Raw genomic sequence first — 20495 nt, 5'->3', positions numbered from 1 at the left:
GTGTGGAGAATAAGGGGCAGGAGTGCGGAGAATAAGGGGCAGAAGTGCAGAGTAGAAGGGACACAAGTGCAGAGAATAAGGGGCAGAAGTGCAGAGAATAAGGGGCCGGAGTGTGGAGAATAAGGGGCAGGAGTGTGGAGAATAAGGGAAAGGAGTACGGGGAATAAGGGGCAGAAGTGCAGAGTAGAAGGGACACAAGTGCGGAGAAGAAGGGGCAGAAGTGCGGAGAAGAAGGGGCAGAAGTGCAGAGTAGAAGGGACACAAGTGCGGAGAAGAAGGGGCAGAAGAGCAGAGTAGAAGGGACACAAGTGCGGAGAAGAAGCGGCAGAAGTGCGGAGAAGAAGGGGCAGAAGTGCGGAGAAGAAGGGGCAGAAGTGCGGAGAAGAAGGGGCAGAAGTGCGGAGAAGAAGGGGCAGAAGTGTGGAGAATAAAGGGCAGGAGTGTGGAGAATAAGGGGCAGGAGTGTGGAGAATAAGGGGCAGGAGTGTGGAGAATAAGGGGCAGGAGTGTGGAGAATAAGGGGCAGGAATGTGGAGAATAAGGGGCAGGAGTGCGGAGAATAAGGGGCAGAAGTGCAGAGTAGAAGGGACACAAGTGCGGAGAAGAAGGGGCAGAAGTGCAGAGAATAAGGGGCCGGAGTGTGGAGAATAAGGGGCAGGAGTGTGGAGAATAAGGGACAGGAGTGCGGGGAATAAGGGGCAGAAGTGCAGAGTAGAAGGGACACAAGTGCGGAGAAGAAGGGGCAGAAGTGCAGAGTAGAAGGGACACAAGTGCGGAGAAGAAGGGGCAGAAGTGTGGAGAAGAAGGGGCAGAAGTGCGGAGTAGAAGGGGCAGAAGTGTGGAGTAGAAGGGGCAGAAGTGCGGAGAAGAAGGGGCAGAAGTACGGAGAAGAAGGGGCAGAAGTGCGGAGAAGAAGGGGCAGAAGTGCGGAGAAGAAGGGGCAGAAGTGCGGAGAAGGAGCAGAAGTGGGAAGAAGAAGGGGCAGAAGTGCAAAGAAAAAGGGGCAGGAGTGCGGAGAAGAACGGACAGCGCTGGGAATATTGAGGCATCACAGAAACTTCATGGATTTGTCAATAAAATGTAACAACGTACAGAATGTTTATAACTGTCCACCAGTAACCATAGAAACATCAACTAAAAGAGCAAAAACACTGAAGCCAGGACTGTACAGATTATGTTGGATGATATTGTGCATTCCTGGTTAAATCTAGTTAACTTTCTATTCTCCAGACCCCCATGCACACAGGAGTCAGCAGAACACGCAGAAGCAGTCTCAATAGCAGAGCAAGATAAGCCATTTCAAGACCCCTCTTATCCTCCCCCTCAGACTCCTCTAGGGGTCCTCTCTTCCAGGACCCCTATGTCTATTCCAGGACTCCATGTGTACTCTGTCCTCCAGGACACTTCCATCCTCTTAACCTCTTCTAGGACCCATATGTCCTCCTCCCTCCAGAATTCTCTGCCCGCTCCTCCCTCCAGGACTCCTCTATCCTTCTCCTCCCTCTAGGACTCCTCTATCCTCCTCCAGGACTCCTCAATCCTCCTCCCGCTGGCACTTTTCTATCCTCCTCCCTCCAGGACTTCTCTATCCTCCTCATCCATGACTCCTCTATCCTCCTCCCCTCCTCCAGGACTCCTCTATCCTCATCCATGGCTATGATAGCCTCCTCCTCCCTCTAGGACTCCTCTATCCTCCTCCCCTTCTCCATGACTATGCTATCCTCATCCTCCCTCTAGGACTCCTCTATCCTCCTCCAGGACTCCTCAATCCTCCTCCCTCCAGGACTCCTCTCCTCATTGACGACTCCTCTATCCTTCTCCCCTCCTCCAGGACTCCTCTATCCTCATCCATGGCTATGATAGCCTCCTCCTCGCTCTAGGACTCCTCTATCCTCTTCCAGGACTCCTCAATCCTCCTCCAGGACTCCTCTATCCTCATCCCCTCCTCCAGGACTCCTCTATCCTCCTCCTTCCTCCAGGACTCCTCTATCCTCCTCCAGGACTCCTCTATCCTCCTCCAGGACTCCTCTATCCTCTTCCTTCCTCTTGGACTCCTCTATCCTCATCCCCTCCTCCAGGACTCCTCTATCCTCCTCCTTCCTCCAGGACTCCTCTATCCTCCTCCAGGACTCCTCTATCCTCCTCCAGGACTCCTCTATCCTCCCCCTTCCTCTTGGACTCCTCTATCCTCATCCCCTCCTCCAGGACTCCTCTATCCTCCTCCTTCCTCTAGGACTTCTCTATCCTCCTCTATCCTCCTCCAGAACTCCTCTATCCTCCTCCAGGACTCCTCTATCCTCCTCCAGGACTCCTCTATCCTCCTCCCCTCCTCCAGGACTCCTCTATCCTCCTCCTTCCTCTAGGACTCCTCTATCCTCCTCCAGGACTCCTCTATCCTCATCCCCTCCTCCAGGACTCCTCTATCCTCCTCCTTCCTCTAGGACTCCTCTATCCTCCTCCAGGACTCCTCTATCCTCCCCCTTCCTCTTGGACTCCTCTATCCTCATCCCCTCCTCCAGGACTCCTCTATCCTCCTCCTTCCTCTAGGACTTCTCTATCCTCCTCCAGGACTCCTCTATCCTCCTCTATCCTCCTCCAGAACTCCTCTATCCTCCTCCAGGACTCCTCTATCCTCCTCCAGGACTCCTCTATCCTCCTCCCCTCCTCCAGGACTCCTCTATCCTCCTCCTTCCTCTAGGACTCCTCTATCCTCCTCCAGGACTCCTCTATCCTCATCCCCTCCTCCAGGACTCCTCTATCCTCCTCCTTCCTCTAGGACTCCTCTATCCTCCTCCAGGACTCCTCTATCCTCCTCCAGGACTACACTATACTTCTCCTCCCTCCAGGACTCCTCTATCCTCCTCCTTCCTCCAGGACTCCTCTATCCTCCTCCAGGACTCATCTATCCTCCTCCTTCCTCTAGGACTCCTCTATCCTCCTCCAGGACTCCTCTATCCTCCTCCAGGACTCCTCTATCCTCCTCCAGGACTCCTCTATCCTCCTCCAGGACTCCTCTATCCTCATCCCCTCCTCCAGGACTCCTCTATCCTCCTCCTTCCTCTAGGACTCCTCTATCCTCCTCCAGGACTCCTCTATCCTCATCCCCTCCTCCAGGACTCCTCTATCCTCCTCCTTCCTCTAGGACTCCTCTATCCTCCTCCAGGACTCCTCTATCCTCCTCCAGGACTACACTATACTTCTCCTCCCTCCAGGACTCCTCTATCCTCCTCCTTCCTCCAGGACTCCTCTATCCTCCTCCAGGACTCATCTATCCTCCTCCTTCCTCTAGGACTCCTCTATCCTCCTCCAGGACTCCTCTATCCTCCTCCAGGACTCCTCTATCCTCCTCCAGGACTCCTCTATCCTCATCCCCTCCTCCAGGACTCCTCTATCCTCCTCCTTCCTCTAGGACTCCTCTATCCTCCTCCTTCCTCTAGGACTCCTCTATCCTCCTCCAGGACTCCTCTATCCTCCTCCTTCCTCTAGGACTCCTCTATCCTCCTCCAGGACTCCTCTATCCTCCTCCAGGACTCCTCTATCCTCCTCTATCCTCCTCCAGGACTCCTCTATCCTCCTCCAGGACTCCTCTATCCTCCTCTATCCTCCTCCAGAACTCCTCTATCCTCCTCCAGGACTCCTCTATCCTCCTCCAGGACTCCTCTATCCTCCTCCCCTCCTCCAGGACTCCTCTATCCTCCTCCTTCCTCTAGGACTCCTCTATCCTCCTCCAGGACTCCTCTATCCTCATCCCCTCCTCCAGGACTCCTCTATCCTCCTCCTTCCTCTAGGACTCCTCTATCCTCCTCCAGGACTCCTCTATCCTCCTCCAGGACTACACTATACTTCTCCTCCCTCCAGGACTCCTCTATCCTCCTCCTTCCTCCAGGACTCCTCTATCCTCCTCCAGGACTCATCTATCCTCCTCCTTCCTCTAGGACTCCTCTATCCTCCTCCAGGACTCCTCTATCCTCCTCCAGGACTCCTCTATCCTCCTCCAGGACTCCTCTATCCTCCTCCAGGACTCCTCTATCCTCCTCCAGGACTCCTCTATCCTCATCCCCTCCTCCAGGACTCCTCTATCCTCCTCCTTCCTCTAGGACTCCTCTATCCTCCTCCTTCCTCTAGGACTCCTCTATCCTCCTCTAGGACTCCTCTATCCTCCTCCTTCCTCTAGGACTCCTCTATCCTCCTCCAGGACTCCTCTATCCTCCTCCAGGACTCCTCTATCCTCCTCCTTCCTCTAGGACTCCTCTATCCTCCTCCAGGACTCCTCTATCCTCCTCTATCCTCCTCCAGGACTCCTCTATCCTCCTCCAGGACTCCTCTATCCTCCTCTATCCTCCTCCAGGACTCCTCTATCCTCCTCCAGGACTCCTCTATCTTCCTCCAGGACTCCTCTATCCTCCTCCAGGACTCCTCTATCCTCCTCCCTCCAGACTCCATATAGACTGTCAGCACTATCACCTATCCCTTCCATGGTAATGTGACAGATGAGGGGTCCGGGCTGCCCCCACATATCACTTCCTTTGCTATGGGTGACATTTCTGGCCGCGCTCCCCACTTTCTGACCATGGTAGGAGGCCGCGTCCCTGGAGGGTCGGAGGAATTAACTGCAGAGGAAAGCAACCGGAGTGTATACCGGATTAATCAGGGGTCGGTGACAGATGTGATAGAATCCCGGGGTCACGGCGGGGGCCGCATCACAACCAATATCTCATCATTTCTCCACTGCAAGAAAAATAGGAAGCGAAGCAACTCCGCATCCAAACCTGCCACCGTTCTGTGCACACAGCTCCCCTGCACAGTGTCGGGCTGGGGTGTCAAGTGCCCACCAGTACCAATGACTTTGGGGGCCATTAGTGACCTGCATACATTACACAGGGTCACACACTGACTACGGGGAGAGCGGGGGTCACACACTACGGGGAGAGCGGGGGTCACACACTGACTACGGGGAGAGCGGGGTCACACACTGACTACGGGGAGAGCGGGGGTCACACACTGACTACGGGGAGAGCGGGGGTCACACACTACGGGGAGAGCGGGGGTCACACACTGACTACGGGGAGAGCGGGGGTCACACACTGACTACGGGGAGAGCGGGGGTCACACTGACTACGGGGAGAGCGGGGGTCACACTGACTACGGGGAGAGCGGGGTCACACACTACGGGGAGAGCGGGGGTCACACACTGACTACGGGGAGAGCGGGGGTCACACACTACGGGGAGAGCGGGGGTCACACACTACGGGGAGAGCGGGGGTCACACACTGACTACGGGGAGAGCGGGGGTCACACACTGACTACGGGGAGAGCGGGGGTCACACACTGACTATGGGGAGAGCGGGGGTCACACACTGACTACGGGGAGAGCGGGGGTCACACACTACGGGGAGAGCGGGGGTCACACACTGACTACGGGGAGAGCGGGGGTCACACTGACTACGGGGAGAGCGGGGGTCACACACTGACTACAGGGACAGCGGGGGTCACACACTGACTACGGTGAGAGCGGGGGTCACACACTGACTACGGGTAGAGCGGGAGTCACACACTGACTACGGGGAGAGCGGGGGTCACACACTGACTACGGGGAGAGCGGGGGTCACACGCTGACTACGGGGAGAGCGGGGGTCACACACTGACTACGGGGAGAGCGGGGGTCACACACTGACTACGGGGAGAGTGGGGGTCACACACTGACTACGGGGAGAGCAGGGTCACACACTACGGGGAGAGCGGGGGTCACACACTGACTACAGGGAGAGCGGGGGTCACACACTATGGGGAGAGCAGGGTCACACACTACGGGGAGAGCGGGGGTCACACACTGACTACAGGGAGAGCGGGGGTCACACACTATGGGGAGAGCGGGGGTCACACACTACGGGGAGAGCGGGGTCACACACTACGGGGAGAGCGGGGGTCACACACTGACTACGGGGAGAGCGGGGGTCACACGCTGACTACGGGGAGAGCGGGGGTCACACACTGACTACAGGGAGAGCGGGGGTCACACACTATGGGGAGAGCGGGGGTCACACACTATGAGGAGAGCGGGGGTCACGCACTATGGGGAGAGCGGGGGTCACACACTGACTACGGGGAGAGCGGAGGTCACACACTGTGGGGAGAGCGGGGGTCACACACTGACTATGGGGAGAGCGGGGGTCACACACTACGGGGAGAGCGGGGGTCACACACTGACTACGGGGAGAGCGGAGGTCACACACTATGGGGAGAGCGGGGGTCACACACTGACTATGGGGAGAGCGGGGGTCACACACTATGGGGAGAGCGGGGGTCACACACTGACTACGGGGAGAGCGGGGTCACACACTATGGGGAGAGCGGGGGTCACACACTGACTACGGGGAGAGCGGGGGTCACACACTGACTACGGGGAGAACGGGGGTCACACACTGACTATGGGGAGAGCGGGGGTCACACACTGACTATGGGGAGAGCGGGGGTCACACACTGACTACGGGGAGAGCGGGGGTCACACACTGACTACAGGGAGAGCGGAGGTCACACACTATGTGGAGAGCGGGGTCACACACTATGGGGAGAGCGGGGGTCACACACTGACTACGGGGAGAGCGGGGGTCACACACTGACTACGGGGAGAACGGGGGTCACACACTGACTATGGGGAGAGCGGGGGTCACACACTGACTACGGGGAGAGCGGGGGTCACACACTGACTACGGGGAGAACGGGGGTCACACACTGACTACGGGGAGAGCGGGGGTCACACACTGACTATGGGGAGAGCGGGGGTCACACACTGACTACGGGGAGAGCGGAGGTCACACACTATGTGGAGAGCGGAGGTCACACACTATGGGGAGAGCGGGGGTCACACGCTATGTGGAGAGCGGAGGTCACACACTATGGGGAGAGCGGGGGTCACACACTGACTACGGGGAGAACGGGGGTCACACACTGACTATGGGGAGAGCGGGGGTCACACACTGACTATGGGGAGAGCGGGAGTCACACACTGACTATGGGGAGAGCGGGAGTCACACACTGACTATGGGGAGAGCGGGAGTCACACACTGACTACGGGGAGAGCGGAGGTCACACACTATGTGGAGAGCGGAGGTCACACACTATGGGGAGAGCGGGGGTCACACACTGACTACGGGGAGAGCGGGGGTCACACACTGACTATGGGGAGAGCGGGGGTCACACAATATGTGGAGAGCGGAGGTCACACACTATGGGGAGAGCGGGGGTCACACACTATGGGGAGAGCGGAGGTCACACACTATGGGGAGAGCGGGGGTCACACACTGACTATGGGGAGAGCGGAGGTCACACACTATGTGGAGAGCGGAGGTCACACACTATGGGGAGAGCGGGGGTCACACACTATGGGGAGAGCGGGGGTCACACACTGACTACGGGGAGAACGGGGGTCACACACTGACTATGGGGAGAGCGGGGGTCACACACTGACTATGGGGAGAGCGGAGGTCACACACTGACTACGGGGAGAGCGGGGGTCACACACTGACTACAGGGAGAGCGGAGGTCACACACTATGTGGAGAGCGGAGGTCACACACTACGGGGAGAGCGGGGGTCACACACTGACTATGGGGAGAGCGGAGGTCACACACTGACTACAGGGAGAGCGGAGGTCACACACTATGTGGAGAGCGGAGGTCACACACTACGGGGAGAGCGGGGGTCACACACTGACTATGGGGAGAGCGGGGGTCACACACTGACTATGGGGAGAGCGGGGGTCACACACTGACTACAGGGAGAGCGGAGGTCACACACTATGTGGAGAGCGGAGGTCACACACTACGGGGAGAGCGGGGGTCACACACTGACTATGGGGAGAGCGGGGGTCACACACTGACTACGGGGAGAGCGGGGGTCACACACTGACTACGGGGAGAGCGGGGGTCACACACTGACTACAGGGAGAGCGGAGGTCACACACTGACTACAGGGAGAGCGGAGGTCACACACTATGGGGAGAGCGGGGGTCATAGTGACTCAGTTATAAGCTAGTGGCTCGGATGAGGTGTGATCTTGCTCGTGCGCTAACCGAGGGTCTTCAGCTCGAATAATATGTCCGATTCCCAGCGGCTGCTCGACAGAAGCAAAACATGCAGCGATCATCTAACAAACCGACAATCCCCGCATGTGCGAGCGCACGCTCGCCCATCACTATTAGGAGGGTCTAGTTGGTTTTGCAGCTCAGCAGTCAGTATCACACAGGAGAGGATTAGATACACAGCTCAGCAGACAGTATCACACAGGAGAGGATTAGATACACGGCTCAGCAGTCAGTATCACACAGGATAGGATTAGATACACGGCTCAGCAGACAGTATCACACAGGAGAGGATTAGATACACAGCTCAGCAGACAGTATCACACCTGACTTAGATACAGCAGCTCAGGAGTCAGTATCACACAGTATAGGACTAGATACAGCAGCTCAGCAGTCAGTATCACACCTGACTTAGATACAGCAGCTCAGCAGCCAGTATCACACCTGACTTAGATACAGAAGCTCAGCAGCCAGTATCACACAGTATAGGACTAGATACAGCAGCTCAGCAGACAGTATCACACAGTATAGGATTAGATACACGGCTCAGCAGTCAGTATCACACAGGATAGGATTAGATACACAGCTCAGCAGCCAGTATCACCCCTGACTTAGATACAGCAGCTCACTGCCTCTGGGTATGACATAAGTTTGTGCACCCCTCATTACCTGTACACTGTGGTCGCTGGTTCGCGCAGCCGTCGTTGCGTTACATTCACACGTCGCAGCGGCTGAGCAGCGGATCGTGATCGTCCGGGACGGGATGAGGCCGCAGGGAAGACACAATGTATCTCACCCATGAAATAATAAGCTGGAGAATTCATCGCCCTCCCACAATCTCGCGCTCGCCCTTCATGGCTGACGTCCTGGGGCTGATGGTTCATCAGGCGACATCTCACGTCATGTTCGCTTAGCTGCGCCAACAGGACATCGCCGGGCGCCGCGGCCGAACATGGAAAATGGGCAAAGAAAGCAAATCCTGGGGAAAATCCCGCGGTGCGGAAAATCAGCGCGTTTACCCTCATCAGCTACATTAGACGAGGGGCCGCTGAGCTGCAGTCATTCTCTGCAGCCCACGGTGGTCATCCGCAATGTAAACAGCCGCTAATGGAGGGACAGCGAGCACCAAGCTGCAGAAAACACTGATGATGCCTGCACGCCGCCATTATCCCACGGACTATTACAGACGGCGGCGGTCGTCAGAGGTGGACTGAGCACTCCGTCAGAGGTGGACTGGGCACACAGTCAGAGGTGGACTGGGAACGCCGTCAGGAGTGGGCTGGGAACGTCGTCAAAGGTGGACTGGGAACGCCGTCAGAGGTGGACTGAGCACACAGTCAGAGGTGGACTGAGCACACAGTCAGAGGTGGTCTGGGCACACAGTCAGAGGTGGACTGGGCACACAGTCAGAGGTGGACTGGGCACACAGTCAGAGGTGGTCTGGGCACACAGTCAGAGGTGGTCTGGGCACACAGTCAGAGGTGGTCTGGGCACACAGTCAGAGGTGGTCTGGGCACACAGTCAGAGGTGGACTGGGCACGCCGTCAGAGGTGGTCTGGGCACGCCGTCAGAGGTGGACTGAGCACACAGTCAGAGGTGGACTGAGCACACAGTCAGAGGTGGACTGGGCACACAGTCAGAGGTGGTCTGGGCACACAGTCAGAGGTGGTCTGGGCACACAGTCAGAGGTGGTCTGGGCACACAGTCAGAGGTGGACTGGGCACACAGTCAGAGGTGGTCTGGGCACACAGTCAGAGGTGGTCTGGGCACACAGTCAGAGGTGGTCTGGGCACGCCGTCAGAGGTGGACTGGGCACGCCGTCAGAGGTGGTCTGGGCACGCCGTCAGAGGTGGTCTGGGCACGCCGTCAGAGGTGGTCTGGGCACGCCGTCAGAGGTGGTCTGGGCACGCCGTCAGAGGTGGACTGGGCACGCCCGTCCCAGCATTACTAGATATAATCAGCGGCGCCCTCACAAGTGAAGACGCTTCTCTGCCATTGGTGTCACTGATCCGAATAGGTCACATGACCTCAGAGGAAGCGACAATGACACATTGTAACCAGTGTGAGGCGCCGTCACACTGTCAGTATTTGGTCAGTATTTTACATCAGTATTTGTAGCCAAAACCAGGAGTGGAACAATTAGAGGAAAAGTATAATAGAAACATCTGCACCACTTCTGTATTTATCACCCACTCCTGGTTTTGGATACAAATACTGATGTAAAATACTGACCACATACTGATAGTGTGACGGCAGCCTTAAAGGGCCGGTCACCCCAGAGACCCCCGAGTGTCAGGACTGGCAGGAGGCTGAGGGGCTATAGGTGCACACTGGATTTCAGCCCCCAGATAAGCAGGTGCATTATGGGACTTCTCATTTGGAGGTTTATTATGGAACGTGACATTACTTTGCATTTCTTCTTCTTTTACCTGAAGAAGGTGACGAAGAATTGCACCAGGTCCATGATGGTGTTGTGCTGCGAGAACGCGATCTGAAAGACAAAAGCAGAAAACCCGGGATTAACCCCAGACGTGCCGGCTGCAGAGTTAGAAGAATATTGCACTTTCTATTGCTGAAGACTTTGGAGGAGAATCTGGAGGTTTTCCTGCGCCCTTCCTGCGTCTTTCAGCTTCTCTGCGGGGCACAGCTCCTCCACACCGAGCAGAACATATGCTGAGGAAGACGGCAAGACCCCCGGACACCTGACAGAGGGGGCACGAGCAGAAAGGTAACCTTCAGACACAAGGAAAAGAGGCGGCAAAGAAGGATCACACTAACTATGGGGACAGGGTGTAAGAGCAGAAAAGTGATCGCAGCTCTGGAGGTGAATGGAGGATAAGACACGATGTAACAGCAAAATAGTGAGTGCAGCTCTGGAGGTGACTGGAGGATAAGACACGATGTAACAGCAGAATAGTGACAGCAGCTCTGGAGGTGACTGGAGGATAGGTGCCCACAATCAGTCACACCCTGCTAGGAGCAGCACCTGTCCTGTGAGCTCCAGCACTCCCAGCAGGAGGCCCAGAGTCGGCCTCTCTTCTCCCCAGGGAGAGGCAGGCTTCCTGGGAGGCCGGCATGGCTTCCCAGGCTTCTGTTCTCCGGTCTGTGCCGGCGGGGGACAGAGAGCAGCATCAGCAACCGGCCCAAGAGGGACTGAGGAGGTCGGGACGGGTGAGAAGAACCATACCCACCTACACTAACCCTGAGACGGCTCATCGTCCGCCCAGAGAGGGAAACAGGGGCGCCCCAGGCCCCAGGAAGGAGAGCCCAGGAACATCCTGGGGGGAGAGGAGCTCCGGCGAGTCCACGAGTACCTTCTCCTCCCGAGTGGTCGCCATGCTACGTGAGTACGAGGACGCCGGCAAAGCACTGACCGGGCTGAAGGAGGAGCTGCGGGAGGCTCGGGTCCTGAACACCCAAACCTCTAACAGGGAGAGACCCGCGACCTCCCAGAGGTTCAGAGCCCTCAGATATGAGGTGGTCCGGTTAGTGCTCCTCAGGGAGGGGATTGAGAAAAGTGCAGGTCCCTTCCTGGAGAGGTTCAAGAACCAGCGGCGGTTCTCAGAAATGAAGGGGTTAAATACCTCAGGAGAGCCGCCAGCCGGCGTCCTAAGCGACGAGGAGGAGGAGGAGGAGGAGGACGACGTGGCTGTGACTGGAGTCCTACAAGCTGGAACCAGCCGGGAGAGTGAGTCGCAGGAAGGATATAATGGAACTAGAGAGAGTACAAAGGAGGGCAACAAAATTAATAAAGGGGATGGGAGAACTACAATACCCAGATAGATTAGCGAAATTAGGATTATTTAGTCTAGAAAAAAGACGACTGAGGGGCGATCTAATACCCATGTATAAGTATATAAGGGGACAATACAAATATCTCGCTGAGGATCTGTTTATACCAAGGAAGGTGACGGGCACAAGGGGGCATTCTTTGCGTCTGGAGGAGAGAAGGTTTTTCCACCAACATAGAAGAGGATTCTTTACTGTTAGGGCAGTGAGAATCTGGAATTGCTTGCCTGAGGAGGTGGTGATGGCGAACTCAGTCGAGGGGTTCAAGAGAGGCCTGGATGTCTTCCTGGAGCAGAACAATATTGTATCATACAATTAGGTTCCGTAGAAGGACGTAGATCTGGGTATTTATTATGATGGAATATAGGCTGAACTGGATGGACAAATGTCTTTTTTCGGCTTTACTAACTATGTTACTATGTTACTATGCAGATCCAACAACAGGGGAGCGGCCTCCCGGCACGGCAGAGGACTCCGACAGCACAGGCTGGAGTGTCAGCGGAGGAAGAGGAGGAGGGCGGTCTGCTAGAGGAGAAAGAGAAGGAGGGCGGTCTGCTAGAGGAGAAAGAGAAGGAGGGCGGTCTGCTAGAGGAGGAGGGCGGTCTGCTAGAGGAGGAAGAGGAGGAGGGCGGTCTGCTAGAGGAGAAAGAGAAGGAGGGCGGTCTGCTAGAGGAGAAAGAGAAGGAGGGCGGTCTGCTAGAGAAGGAGGGCGGTCTGCTAGAGGAGGAGGGCGGTCTGCTAGAGGAGGAAGAGGAGGAGGGCGGTCTGCTAGAGGAGAAAGAGAAGGAGGGCGGTCTGCTAGAGGAGGAGGGCGGTCTGCTAGAGGAGGAAGAGGAGGAGGGCGGTCTGCTAGAGGAGAAAGAGAAGGAGGGCGGTCTGCTAGAGGAGGAGGGCGGTCTGCTAGAGGAGGAAGAGGAGGAGGGCGGTCTGCTAGAGGAGAAAGAGAAGGAGGGCGGTCTGCTAGAGGAGGAGGGTGGTCTGCTAGAGGAGGAAGAGGAGGAGGGCGGTCTGCTAGAGGAGGAAGAGGAGGAGGGCGGTCTGCTAGAGGAGAAAGAGAAGGAGGGCGGTCTGCTAGAGGAGAAAGAGAAGGAGGGCGGTCTGCTAGAGGAGAAAGAGAAGGAGGGCGGTCTGCTAGAGGAGAAAGAGAAGGAGGGCGGTCTGCTAGAGGAGGAGGGTGGTCTGCTAGAGGAGGAAGAGGAGGAGGGCGGTCTGCTAGAGGAGGAGGGCGGTCTGCTAGAGGAGGAAGAGGAGGAGGGCGGTCTGCTAGAGGAGGAGGGCGGTCTGCTAGAGGAGGAAGAGGAGGAGGGCGGTCTGCTAGAGGAGGAAGAGGAGGAGGGCGGTCTGCTAGAGGAGGAAGAGGAGGAGGGCGGTCTGCTAGAGAAGGAGGGCGGTCTGCTAGAGGAGAAAGAGAAGGAGGGCGGTCTGCTAGAGGAGAAAGAGAAGGAGGGCGGTCTGCTAGAGGAGGAGGGCGGTCTGCTAGAGGAGGAGGGCGGTCTGCTAGAGGAGGAAGAGGAGGAGGGCGGTCTGCTAGAGGAGGAGGGCGGTCTGCTAGAGGAGGAAGAGGAGGAGGGCGGTCTGCTAGAGGAGGAAGAGGAGGAGGGCGGTCTGCTAGAGGAGGAAGAGGAGGAGGGCGGTCTGCTAGAGGAGGAAGAGGAGGGCGGTCTGCTAGAGGAGGAGGGCGGTCTGCTAGAGGAGGAAGAGGAGGAGGGCGGTCTGCTAGAGGAGGAAGAGGAGGAGGGCGGTCTGCTAGAGGAGGAAGAGGAGGAGGGCGGTCTGCTAGAGGAGGAAGAGGAGGAGGGCGGTCTGCTAGAGGAGGAAGAGGAGGAGGGCGGTCTGCTAGAGGAGGAAGAGGAGGAGGGCGGTCTGCTAGAGGAGGAAGAGGAGGAGGGCGGTCTGCTAGAGGAGGAAGAGGAGGAGGGCGGTCTGCTAGAGGAGGAAGAGGAGGAGGGCGGTCTGCTAGAGGAGGAAGAGGAGGAGGGCGGTCTGCTAGAGGAGGAGGGCGGTCTGCTAGAGGAGGAAGAGGAGGAGGGCGGTCTGCTAGAGGAGGAGGGCGGTCTGCTAGAGGAGGAAGAGGAGGAGGGCGGTCTGCTAGAGGAGAGCCGCCAGCCGGCGTCCTAAGCAACGAGGAGGAGGAGGACGACGACGTGGCTGTGACTGGAGTCCTACAAGCTGGAACCAGCCGGGAGAGTGAGGGTATGTGCACACGTCAGGATTTCTTGCAGAAATTTCCTGAAGAAAACCAAATGTTTTCTGCAAGAAATCCGCATTTTTTTCCCGTTTTTTTTGCGTTTTTCTTAGCATTTTGCAAGTGAAATTAGCTTGCAGAATGCTAAAGTTTTCCAAGCGATCTGTAGCATCGCTTGGAAAACTGACTGACAGGTTGGTCACACTTGTCAAACATAGTGTTTGACAAGTGTGACCAACTTTTTACTATAGATGCTGCCTATGCCACATCAATAGTAAAGGATATCATGTTAAAAAAAATAAAAAAAATGGTTATACTCACCCGCAGACAGCCGATCTCCTCAGCGGCGTCCGTTCCTATAGATGGTGTGTGTGTGCAGGACCTTCGATGATGTCGCGGTCACATGAGTTGTCGCGCGACCAATCGCAGGTCCTTCACACAGAGCATCTATAGGAACGGAAGCGGCAGCGTGCACCGATGAGAGGTGGGAAGACTCCGGGGCCATCAGAGGGTGAGTATATGACTATTTTTTATTTTAATTCTTTTTTACCAATTATATGGTGCCCAGTCCGTGGAGGAGAGTCTCCTTTCCTCCACCCTGGGTACCAACCGCACATAATCTGCTTTCTTCCCGCATGGTGTGCACAGCCCCATGCAGAAAGTAAGCGGATCAATGCACTCCTAGGTGTGCGGAATCCCCGCAATTCCGCATTTTTAATGAACATGTTGCTTTTTTTCCGCAATGCAATTTTTTTCGCGGAAAAAAAAAAGCAACATTTGCACTAGAAATGCAGAATACACTGTAATTAATAGGAGGCATATGTAAGTGTTTTTTTTTCGCGAAAAATACTGAACGTGTGCACATGGCCTGAGTCGCAGATCCGACAACAGGGGAGCGGCCTCCCGACACAGCAGAGGACTCCGACAGCCCAGGCTGGAGTGTCAGCGGAGGAAGAGGAGGAGGAGGGCGGTCTGCTAGAGGAGGAAGAGGAGGAGGGCGGTCTGCTAGAGGAGGAAGAGGAGGAGGGCGGTCTGCTAGAGGAGGAAGAGGAGGAGGGCGGTCTGCTAGAGGAGGAGGGCGGTCTGCTAGAGGAGGAGGGTGGTCTGCTAGAGGAGGAAGAGGAGGAGGGCGGTCTGCTAGAGGAGTCTCCAGTGAACCTGGACTGCTTTTCCTTTGGTGAGGACGAGCCAGCAGAGGAATCCAAGAAGAAGAAGAAGACAAGGAAGGAGACCGCACGGGAGGTGGTGGGTTACAGATATGTACTGATGGATGATGTTACACCTACCGCCTCCTGTGTAAACCCCACCAAACCTAAAGGCACGGGCTCTGCAGTGGGTCCGGGGCATAGGCAAGGTGGGAAGAGGAGGAGGACGTCCGGCGGTGCTGCCGTCTGTGCGGGGAACAGTGCAGGGGGCGAGGCTGTGGTGGTACTCACGGAGCCGGACATAGGGGACCCCGAGGAGTTTCCCTCACTGCCCTCTGCGGCTAAGCCGGTTATCACCGGGGCTGAGGGGGGCGAGGGGGATGTCCACGCCGTTGCGAAAGGGGGACGGTGTGGGCAGACTCCATCCCTGCTCGCTACGGCTGAGCCGGCCGACGCCGGGGCTGTGGGGGGCAGGTCCGAGAGACTTGGTGCGGCAAAAGGGGGGCGCACTGTTGTGACAGGGGCGCAGTGCGCCTCAGTAGAGAAGAGGCATGCTGCTGCGACAGGGGAGCAGCGAGTCCAAAAAGGACAAAAAAAAAGCAGGAAAAATCATCTGCAGGGAACACTGGGCGCCCTGCTGCGACGGGGGGACAGTGCTCCAGCGCCCAAACGTGACACCAGGACCCCGAAGTCTGTGGGTGCGGGGCAGGCGGCGCCCCCCAACAAGCAGCGGGCCCAGGATAATAAAATACAAACTGCTGCAGTGCAAGGAGCTCCAGAGACACAACACAGCACCAATCAAGGGAAAACGGGTGTGGTGCTGCACCCCTCCCCCGGTCCAGCAGGTGTGAGTGCAGAGAAGCCAGACACAAGCGAGGAAGGAATGGATGTGATTGTGGAAGGTGCAGAGAACACTGGGACAAATGGTGGTGAGAATACTGGTAATAAAGTGACGGGAAGTGGTGGCAATGGTAAGGGGAATGATGGGAGTAGTGGTGGAGTGAATGGTGGGAGTAACATAGTAACATAGTAACATAGTAAGGCCGAAAAAAGACATTTGTCCATCCAGTTCAGCCTATATTCCATCATAATAAATACCCAGATCTACGTCCTTCTACAGAACCTAATAATTGTATGATACAATATTGTTCTGCTCCAGGAAGACATCCAGGCCTCTCTTGAACCCCTCGACTGAGTTCGCCATCACCACCTCCTCAGGCAAGCAATTCCAGATTCTCGCTGCCCTAACAGTAAAGAATCCTCTTCTATGTTGGTGGAAAAACCTTCTCTCCTCCAGACGCAAAGAATGCCCCCTTGTGCCCGTCACCTTCCTTGGTATAAACAGATCCTCAGCGAGATATTTGTATTGTCCCCTTATATACTTATACATGGTTATTAGATCGCCCCTCAGTCGTCTTTTTTCTAGACTAAATAATCCTAATTTCGCTAATCTATCTGGGTATGGTAGTTCTCCCATCCCCTTTATTAATTTTGTTGCCCTCCTTTGTACTCTCTCTAGTTCCATTATATCCTTCATGAGCACCGGTGCCCAAAACTGGACACAGTACTCCATGTGCGGTCTAACTAGGGATTTGTACAGAGGCAGTATAATGCTCTCATCATGTGTATCCAGACCTCTTTTAATGCACCCCATGATCCTGTTTGCCTTGGCAGCTGCTGCCTGGCACTGGCTGCTCCAGGTAAGTTTATCATTAACTAGGATCCCCAAGTCCTTCTCCCTGTCAGATTTACCCAGTGGTTTCCCGTTCAGTGTGTAATGGTGATATTGATTCCTTCTTCCCATGTGTATAACCTTACATTTATCATTGTTAAACCTCATCTGCCACCTTTCAGCCCAAGTTTCCAACTTATCCAGATCCATCTGTAGCAGAATACTATCTTCTCTTGTATTAACTGCTTTACATAGTTTTGTATCATCTGCAAATATCGATATTTTACTGTGTAAACCTTCTACCAGATCATTAATGAATATGCTGAAGAGAACAGGTCCCAATACCGACCCCTGCGGTACCCCACTGGTCACAGCGACCCAGTTAGAGACTATACCATTTATAACCACCCTCTGCTTTCTATCACTAAGCCAGTTACTAACCCATTTACACACATTTTCCCCCAGACCAAGCATTCTCATTTTGTGTACCAACCTCTTGTGCGGCACGGTGTCAAACGCTTTGGAAAAATCGAGATATACCACGTCCAATGACTCACCGTGGTCCAGCCTATAGCTTACCTCTTCATAAAAACTGATTAGATTGGTTTGACAGGAGCGATTTCTCATAAACCCATGCTGATATGGAGTTAAACAGTTATTCTCATTGAGATAATCCAGAATAACATCCCTCAGAAACCCTTCAAATATTTTACCAACAATAGAGGTTAGACTTACTGGCCTATAATTTCCAGGTTCACTTTTAGAGCCCTTTTTGAATATTGGCACCACATTTGCTATGCGCCAATCCTGCGGAACAGACCCTGTCGCTATAGAGTCCCTAAAAATAAGAAATAATGGTTTATCTATTACATTACTTAGTTCTCTTAGTACTCGTGGGTGTATGCCATCCGGACCCGGAGATTTATCTATTTTAATCTTATTTAGCCGATTTCGCACCTCTTCTTGAGTTAGATTGGTCACCCTTAATATAGGGTTTTCATTGTTTCTTGGGATTTCACCTAGCATTTCATTTTCCACCGTGAATACCGTGGAGAAGAAGGTGTTTAATATGTTAGCTTTTTCCTCGTCATCTACAACCATTCTTTCCTCACTATTTTTTAAGGGGCCTACATTTTCAGTTTTTATTCTTTTACTATTGATATAGTTGAAGAACAGTTTGGGATTAGTTTTACTCTCCTTAGCAATGTGCTTCTCTGTTTCCTTTTTGGCAGCTTTAATTAGTTTTTTAGATAAAGTATTTTTCTCCCTATAGTTTTTTAAAGCTTCAATGGTGCCATCCTGCTTTAGTAGTACAAATGCTTTCTTTTTACTGTTAATTGCCTGTCTTACTTCTTTGTTTAGCCATATTGGGTTTTTCCTATTTCTAGTCCTTTTATTCCCACAAGGTATAAACCGCTTACACTGCTTATTTAGGATGTTCTTAAACATTTCCCATTTATTATCTGTATTCTTATTTCTGAGGATATTGTCCCAGTCTACCAGATTAAGGGCATCTCTAAGCTGGTCAAACTTTGCCTTCCTAAAGTTCAGTGTTTTTGTGACTCCCTGACAAGTCCCCCTAGTGAAAGACAGGTGAAACTGCACAATATTGTGGTCGCTATTTCCTAGATGCCCAACCACCTGCAGATTTGTTATTCTGTCAGGTCTATTAGATAGTATTAGGTCTAAAAGTGCTGCTCCTCTGGTTGGATTCTGCACCAATTGTGAAAGATAATTTTTCTTGGTTATTAGCAGAAACCTGTTGCCTTTATGGGTTTCACAGGTTTCACTTTCCCAGTTAATATCCGGGTAGTTAAAGTCCCCCATAACCAGGACCTCATTATGGGTTGCAGCTTCATCTATCTGCTTTAGAAGTAGACTCTCCATGGTTTCTGTTATATTTGGGGGTTTGTAACAGACCCCAATGAGAATTTTGTTACCATTTTTCCCTCCATGAATTTCGACCCATATGGACTCGACATCCTCATTTCCTTCGCTAATATCCTCCCTTAAAGTGGACTTTAGACAAGACTTTACATAGAGACAAACCCCTCCTCCTCTCCGATTTTTACGATCCTTTCTAAACAGACTGTAACCCTGTAAGTTAACTGCCCAGTCATAGCTGAGTAGTGGTGTTGCAAATGATGGGAGTAGTGGTGGAGTGAATGATGGGAGTAGTGGTGTTGCAAATGATGGGAGTAGTGGTGGAGTGAATGAGGAGAGCATTATTGGTGTTGGTGGAGGGGAAGCAGGTAGTGGTCCCGCTGCCCCCCCAGCGGTGGCGGGGGCTTCAGCCCCAAGCTATTCAGGAGCTGTCACTGCTGGGGGTAGTAGTGCGCCCTTGTCTGGTGACCCTGAGGATGGTGACTTGCAGCAGCGCTTCCTGGACGCCCTAAGGAGAGGGGAGAATTCCATCAATGTAGAGGGGAGGGAGGTTGATCTGTCTTTCTGGATAGAGACACGGTCTTTCCGCCTTCCGAGATAGAGGGGCAGAGACTGTCTGGTCTCTGCCGACACCGGGGCAGAGGAGTAACCGTAGGAACGTGGCCCGTCTCCAGTGGGTAAGCAAGGATGCCTGCCCTGATCGGTGGAAGGTTGCTGAGCTCCTGCTGGGGATGGGCTTCGCGGCATATGACATCTTTGCCTTGATCCATCCCTATGGGACCTCCTACTTCGATGTCAGCTTCGTGAGACCGGAGGGCCTTGAGCTTTTCTGGTCTCGCCACGAGCTGGCTTGGGGTCACCCGAATGGCGGGGTTTCCTCGCTGTAGCAATATCCCGCCAGAACTCAGTCAGGAAGGTGACCGTTTTGACAGTAACGAGTCACTTTCCTGTGTCGACATCTCCACCTGGGTTGGACGATACGGCGACATCGTCGGTATTCCCGAAAAGACCCTCGATGAGCATGGTATCTGGTCAGGAGCCTGGACCTTCATGGTGAAATTGAAGGTTTCAGGAAACACCGTTACCCATTAATAAACTGTGACCGACCTGTTCAACCCACCTAGGACTGTGTGTGTTTCATTACGGGATTGATGGGAGGGGGGAAGGCACTGGTTACGACACCCAGGTCTCCACAGTCTGGCAGACGCGGTACTGTATAAGGTGTGCGTCTCTGACTGGGGAGCACACAGAGAGAGCTGCACGTAAAGGTTGTCAGTGCCAGTTCCCCCCTAGCATCACTCCCCCCTTAATGATGCACTAATTGGAAGACCCCCAGCCGGCCAGTGGGCACTAGAGGGGAGGGGTCCTACGGCCACTCCTACAGGGGTTAAATCCAGGTGTCCGGCCGGGAACTTTCTCTTTCACTCCCGGCAGGACACCTGGAAGCTTTTGACATGAGATGGAACATCCCATCGGGAGGCACATGTCGAAGTAATAGTATTGGTCCACTTTGCAGCCCAGAAGGTGGAAACATTCGGGGTGCACGGGTAGTAACCGGAATGCCGATTCAATGTCGGATTTGGCTAGCAGGGCGCCGGTCCCGGCTGCCCGCACTAATTCAACCAAAAGACGCGTATGAGACAGAAGCTTCTTCTGGGGTAATTGCGTCGTTAACCGAATCGCCCTTTGGGTGGGATAAATGATGGATTAGGCGGTATTTACCGGGTTCCTTTTTTGGTAT

The 20495-nt window shown here is 54.4% G+C and overlaps 1 protein-coding gene across 4 annotated transcripts in view; it reads right to left on the bottom strand.

The window, feature by feature from the left end:
* The window catches only part of ATRNL1 (attractin like 1), a 635347-nt gene that overhangs the window by 267261 nt on the left and 347591 nt on the right, over window positions 1–20495 (bottom strand). For all 4 annotated transcript variants that reach the window (XR_011318566.1, XR_011318567.1, XM_069754362.1 and 1 more), the window contains exon 25: window positions 10509–10570. Coding sequence is in view for 2 of the 4 variants with exons in the window: in XM_069754362.1 (XP_069610463.1) it covers window positions 10509–10570 (62 nt within the window). In the remaining 2 variants the exon portion in view is untranslated. The remainder of the gene's footprint in view (window positions 1–10508; window positions 10571–20495) is intronic.

The sequence above is a fragment of the Ranitomeya imitator genome, chromosome 2, assembly GCF_032444005.1.
Source record: "Ranitomeya imitator isolate aRanImi1 chromosome 2, aRanImi1.pri, whole genome shotgun sequence".
NCBI classification, from domain to species: Eukaryota; Metazoa; Chordata; class Amphibia; order Anura; family Dendrobatidae; genus Ranitomeya; species Ranitomeya imitator.
The sequence above is the reverse complement of the archived record's forward strand: the minus strand, read 5'-3'. Positions and strand labels throughout refer to the sequence as shown.